The sequence below is a fragment of a genome, unplaced genomic scaffold, assembly GCF_019419815.1.
Source record: "Pyrus x bretschneideri cultivar Hongxiangsu unplaced genomic scaffold, Pyrus_bretschneideri_v1 Contig19, whole genome shotgun sequence".
NCBI lineage: Eukaryota > Viridiplantae > Streptophyta > Magnoliopsida > Rosales > Rosaceae > Pyrus > Pyrus x bretschneideri.
The window spans coordinates 2,157,889-2,164,060 of NW_025999490.1; the positions used below are offsets into that span (position 1 = coordinate 2,157,889).

The 6,172-nt window shown below is 37.2% G+C and overlaps 1 protein-coding gene across 1 annotated transcript; it reads right to left on the minus strand.

The window, feature by feature from the left end:
• Positions 1-2,785: 2,785 nt before the first annotated feature.
• Positions 2,786-5,886, minus strand: LOC103952374 (ferredoxin--NADP reductase, root isozyme, chloroplastic). Its single transcript, XM_009363954.3, has 5 exons — positions 5,537-5,886; positions 5,318-5,374; positions 4,356-4,688; positions 3,833-4,052; positions 2,786-3,519 (listed from the first exon to the last, which is right to left on the minus strand). The coding sequence occupies exons 1-5, from the start codon at positions 5,558-5,560 to the stop codon at positions 3,020-3,022; spliced, it is 1,134 nt and encodes a 377-aa protein (XP_009362229.1). The 5' UTR covers positions 5,561-5,886; the 3' UTR covers positions 2,786-3,019.
• Between the last annotated feature and the right edge of the window lie 286 nt (positions 5,887-6,172).

A 6,172-nucleotide genomic window follows, 5' to 3' on the forward strand; every position in this document is an offset into this window, starting at 1 on the left:
GGGAATCCATATTAGGATGCATAGGTATATATTCATTCTTAATTAACACACACACACACACACACACACACAAAACAAAAAAACAAAAAAAAAAAAAAAAAAAAAAAACCCTATAAGGGTTGAGCTACTTGTAGATTGAAGGTTTGTCACGACCCTTCAACTCCACTGCTCCGTATAGTTATAGGTGGTAGGTATCACGTTCAACCCTCGTGAATAACGAATTTGATAAGTAATAAGTGAGGAAGAAATCGAAGGAGAATTAACTCTATTAACTTACAAACAATATTGCTACTCCTAAACTACTAAAAAAAATGAATAGAATTTGAATTTAGAACGTAGTACGTTAAAGAAGAATATACTATGCACAATAACAAGCCACTTGCATGCGCTCGAAACTATCTAGACAATTAGTTACTTATGATGTAATGGGTTAATTCTGTAATGCGTATTTAGTAATGAAAAGGAATTTTGTTACCTTTGTCAAATGATATTTCAGCTGGTGGGTCATCCCAATTTTGAGTTATTGCCTTTCTAGAAATTGTTGTAAATGTTTGACATTCTAAATTAAATTTCATGCAATTTCGTATTTATTTCTTTCTCCCTTATTTTAAACAAATAAAATGTCAAAGGTATTAATATTAAACCTGATTTTATTATTCATTTATTAACATTGAAAAGTAGTGGTGTGTACACGATGCTACTTTTGCAAATGTACATGAATTCCCACCTGAGAGTTGCCTTTCTTGACAAAGTTTATGTTTAGATGACACCGTGACAATTGACACAATCGCAATGCCACGTCACACAAAATGATAAGAAATGCTAAGAAATATTCTTCCAACGTCAATTCATGTGACAACATTATAAAATATTGTACAAAAATCATGAGGTGTCAGAAAGTTCATGAAGAGCCTTACTTTTGATAGAGTCTCTTATCATTCCTCCAAAATGTTTTTAGACTCTTTTTAGCGAGTAGATTTTCGCTCACCACCTTAAAGTATTGGTAATGTTCATCACCATACTAATCATTGTTATTTTAGTTTAAATTTTGAGATTTACGTAATACATAAATTAGATCAAACCCAAACTCATACAACAATAAACAATAAGATGGTGAGCAAAAAATGCAACGCCTTCAATGATGAATAAAAATGACTAATTCAAACTTAAAATCCTTTCAAAGTTATAAAACATACAATCTGTATTGAAAAAATAATAAAAATTTAAACCGTTTCACATAAAGTTCTTTTGACAATAATTGATTGCATAATTAGCTGGCGAAGGATAAATAGAGTGTTAGAATTACGCTCTACAAGTCAAGTCTTAAAATTGAAACCTTACTAGTAATGCAGGATGATAACATGAATTGCATTAGCCCTTTGAACACGGAATGTGGCAAACGGACATGGCCGGCAGAAGCAAGAGATAAGGCATCAACTGAGTGGGTTTGCACTTTGACACCACCAAGCACCATCATCACTAAGGTTAGAGTGACTTAGGATTAGATAAGATTATGATCTTCACAACACAAAGTTTGGTAATCGAAATATGCGACCATGGTCTTCATTTTTTTAACCGTTAGATTTTTGTTAAAGATTAAAATATCCATAAAATCGAATAGAATCGTGTTTTCACATATTTATTTTTACTTTTTACGTACTCTTATTAATTTTTTATCATTATTTTTTTTAATTCATTGAATTTAACGATCGAAAATTGAGACGCGTATGTGAGAAATAAAAATGAATTTGAATAACAATATCCGACCGAATACACCGACCTAAAAGACAGAGAGACAAACATTTATAAGAGAATAGCTTTTTTAGGAAGGGAATATTACAAGATTTATACCCCACTCTCCAGATTGTTGAGGACTGGAAATGTTTGGCACTTTCAAGGGAAAGCGTCAATCCAAAATTTGGTCACTTTCTAGTTCCAAATCACCTCATGAATCATGCCAAACGTTAATAAGTGGAGTCATAACTTATGAATTATATGCCACGAATACACTGTTATCGTAAAGTTTCGTACCGATCATATAAAGATATGTAGATTTTCATTCACTTGAAGTTGTATCATGTGTCCAGGACGCTGTAAACCAGTGTACTTGTGTTATCTCAGTTATTATTGCAATCACGAGACAATTGGCATTTTGACAGGACAAAAGGACAACCACCAAACATGTGACAGAAGGATCCTTCTGATTATTACGTAATATTGCTTAAACAAAGCATGAGAGATTCTTCTGTTCCAGCTTTACAACGTTACATAGGGCACCAGCCGCAAGGGGTGAGACCGGGCGGGCGAGCGGTGAGACCAAATACAGGGAGTGCAATGTTTTGTGTGCAGTTGGACAGCCACATGGCCCCTTTCTACAGTGGTGGAAAAAAGTAGAGCCCTTGCATGACAGCGTAAGTTCGAACCTCGTACTAATCTAACATCTAAAGGTCGTACTCAGTGCACAAGGCTCCAGCTTTACGCAGTCTAACATCTAATCTAACAAAATTTTTGTTTGAAAAAAAAATAAATAAATAAAAAGTAAAAGATGATGAAAATCATTCGGCAATCAAAGTGTTTCTCCGTTTCTGTAGTTGGACAGAGAACCTCGATAATGGCTAATGCAATCAAACAATCAAGGGCTGAGGAACATCGGAAGCATTTATACACCACAATGCTTGATCGCTCGAACCACCTAATCCAAACGTGATTCACTCCAGAGATAGTTTACAGGACAATTGGGCAGCTATCGATCATATATAAATGCTTAAAGTAGTAAACAGCATCATAAGATGAAACATCAATCAACAATAAAAAGGGTTTCACAAATTGGTGCGGCCAAGATGACGGCTTGGCTCTTTGTCTAATGCTACAGATGAATGCTATTGTTACTCAAGTTCCTTAACTAAAGCTGTCAAATGGGCAACTTACAACAAAGAAAGAAGAAAACTTTACCTAGCATAAGAGACTTCCAACATTTTCTCGAGAAAGAGACACAAATCAGTTCAGAAACAGTGCCTTATCAGTAGACCTCCACATGCCATTGCTTGTTCTTTTTCAGTTGTGAAAGCTTCTCCTCCCAGCTTTCCCCTCTTTCAACTGCAACCCTCTTCAAGGTCTCTTGAATCCCGGGCATCATACCCTTGAGCCCGCAGAAGTATATGTGGGCCCCATTATCCAGTAGCTTAAAGATCTCGTCACTATACTCCTCAATTTTATCCTGAACATACATCTTCCCTCCTCTCTGGTTCTTCTGTTCTCTGCTAAGTGCTATGTCATACCGGAAATTATCAGGGTAGTCTTTGAGATACTTGGTGAATTCTTCATCATAGAGGAGACTATCAGTGTTGGCCACACCGAGGAATAGCCATGCAAGGCCGCCAAACTTGAATTTGGGAACAGATTCCATGAACATGCGACGAAGGTAACCTCTGTATGGGGCAACACCAGTGCCAGTGGCGATCATAATGTGGGTGGCATTTGGGTCGTCTTCAGGCAAAAGCATGATCTTGCCAGCAGGCCCTGCCATATTAATATTTAAAGTACAATTAACTACTGATAAAGAGTGCATCTTAACTACACAACAGTGTCAAATCCATAAAATGACTCGGCCAAGGCAAGAACTAAAACGAACATCGAACTCATATATGTTGGAAATCCGAAGAAGGCAGGCATTTGGTAAATAACAAAAGGGAAGAACAGGCTGGGGTAACTAAATGAGCTAGGGGCACAGTCCCCGAGCAGTATGAGTTCATTGCCATGAGCTATGCACTATTGCGCAGGCTAAATTTCATTTTAAAAAGTCCAAATGTTCTTTAAAAAAATAGGCTCTTACCTGTGATCTTAATTTTATCACCAGGTTTGGAGTTGCATAAAAAGTTGCTGCATACACCATTCTTGGAAGGATCCTCCTTTCCTGTCTCAGGGTCATAGTAGACAGCACGGCGGACACACAAACTGGTTGTCTTGCCATCAAAATAGTCTCCATACCTTGAGGATGCAATTGAGTAAAGACGAACATTGTGTGGAGCCCCAGGTTTCTTTGGGTTTTCACCCTGTTATGCAAGTGAATCACAATAAGGTACTACAAAGGAGGAATTTAGTGTGAAGATGGAACCAATAACATTGTATAAAACTATGCGGCTTTAGTGAAGAGGATAGACAACAAATGGGGCTGAAAACAACCGTATCATAATCCTCTTAATTTTAAAATCATAACTGCAGCGGGTATCCATAGGCAGAGCATGAAACAGATGAACGTGAGTATATCATTTAGTTAAAAAAAAGACAACCCGAGTGAACTTTAAAGGCCAAAAATCATGCAAATATTCATGAAAACATAAATATAAGTTACTTACAGGAGGAATTACACCATAACTTTGCCCTTCCCAGTAGGGCACATTACCACCATGATCAATAACAATATGGCAAGTCTCACCAGGAGCCTTTGGGCCGACAATCCTCTCAACAGAAAGAATGGTTGCAGTATAAGGTTCCTTAGGCTTGTATATATTTAATGGGGGCTCATTAGCATCCTCAAGTTGTAAAGGAGCTACATTAACTTTAGGTGCACTAGCTTGTTGCACCGACATGCATACAATGCGCTGATTTCTCAGCTGCCCATTCTTCGTCTTCAAGTCCAAGGGTAAAATAGGTGCCCATGATTTATCATTAAAGTTAACACTTCGTGCCTGCAGCAAAATTACAAGCGGTTTCAGTGAAAGTTATCAACTGAACAAACACATAGCAGGTTAAATATGTACTCTGTTATCAGGTAAACTTGAACCATCATATTAAGACCCTAAAACATTAGTCTAAGACGCAGTTTAAACTTAATCAGATCAGCATAAAGAGATTTGTTTCAACCGCAAAGATATTCATACGCTTGTAAATCTTTTTAATACAATTTAACATTCAACTCAATTACAAATCATTAAACTAAATTTAGCTCATAACTTCAAATTCACAACTGTTGACAATCACTGCCCACGGCAGCTTCTAACAACACAAGAGACCATCACCATCACATTCAAAGTTAATAGCTACGATTTGTTTGGTTGTACTTTGAAACAAAACTATTTATGTTACAATGCCCGCTAAGATTATAACATCCTAAAAAGAAGAAAAACGGAAATTAAAAAACCGAAAAGGCAACTTCTTTTTCTTCTAGACGCTCCATCCTTGAAGACACACAAAGTAATGCTAACAAAAGTGCTTCTAAGCTCGAGCGGAGAATCCGAGAAATGCTAAGCTATAATAAATGAATAAAAACAAACACAACTTTACGAAATTAACACCACCAAAAATACAAAGATCACACCTTGAACACAGATCTTCTGAGGGAGAAATCACTTGCAACAGGAACAGTCAGTGAACCCTGCAAGCAACCAAAACAATCAAAACCCAATTACAAAAACAACATATCTAATCAAATATCTGCTATCTAGCACTTGGGTAATCACGAAACGACCAAAGACTCAATTTTTCTTTCATTTTCTCGGGAAACAAACACGAATCTGAAAACGGGGCCGGGGACTACCTGAGAGAGAGCCCAATGAGACATGATTGGATGATCGAGGGCGGTCTGAACTCTGAATTGAGAGGTCTTGCGGGTGGCGTGAGGAGTTAATATAGGTGATGGGGGAGTTGGATCATGCACAAGAATCTGCAAGCAGAAGAGTCGTTGGGGAAAGACGGGGAGAAAGGTGATCCCTCCGAGAGTCCCAAAGGTCGGGTTTTTGCTATGCCTCCTCGGGCTCTCTTTCTCTCTCTCTCTCTCTCTCTCTCTCTCTCTCTCTCTCTCACTGCGATGCTTCACCCGACCTGACAACTTGAAATAATTTATTCTGCATCATACGATCCGTTGCATGGTCGCATTTGGCATTGATATGGTGCATTTTTGTTTGTGAAATTTTATTTAGAGCCAGTTATCTTATCTTTACATATAACTAACAAGTTTTATCTGTTAAACTTTCAAGTTTATCTTTAAATAAATAAGAATAAGAAAATAAAATAAACATTGATGTTTTTGTCTCTACATCCCATAACTACAAAATTGGCACAATGGAGCACTCCTCCATTATTTTCGGCAAAACTCACTCAAATAACAGTAAAATATTCTCTTGAGTTTATCAATGAGTCAGCTTGCCATAAACCCTTATCAGCCCTCATTTAT

Excerpts from the sequence above, each read along its gene's own strand:
- LOC103952374 (XM_009363954.3), bottom strand. The coding sequence starts at position 5,560 with ATGTCTCATTGGGCTCTCTCTCAG. Across the intron at positions 4,689-5,317 it reads TCAGAAGATCTGTGTTCAAG|GCACGAAGTGTTAACTTTAA; the intron begins GTGTGATCTTTG and ends ATTTTGCTGCAG. Across the intron at positions 4,053-4,355 it reads GTTATGGTGTAATTCCTCCT|GGTGAAAACCCAAAGAAACC; the intron begins GTAAGTAACTTA and ends CTTGCATAACAG.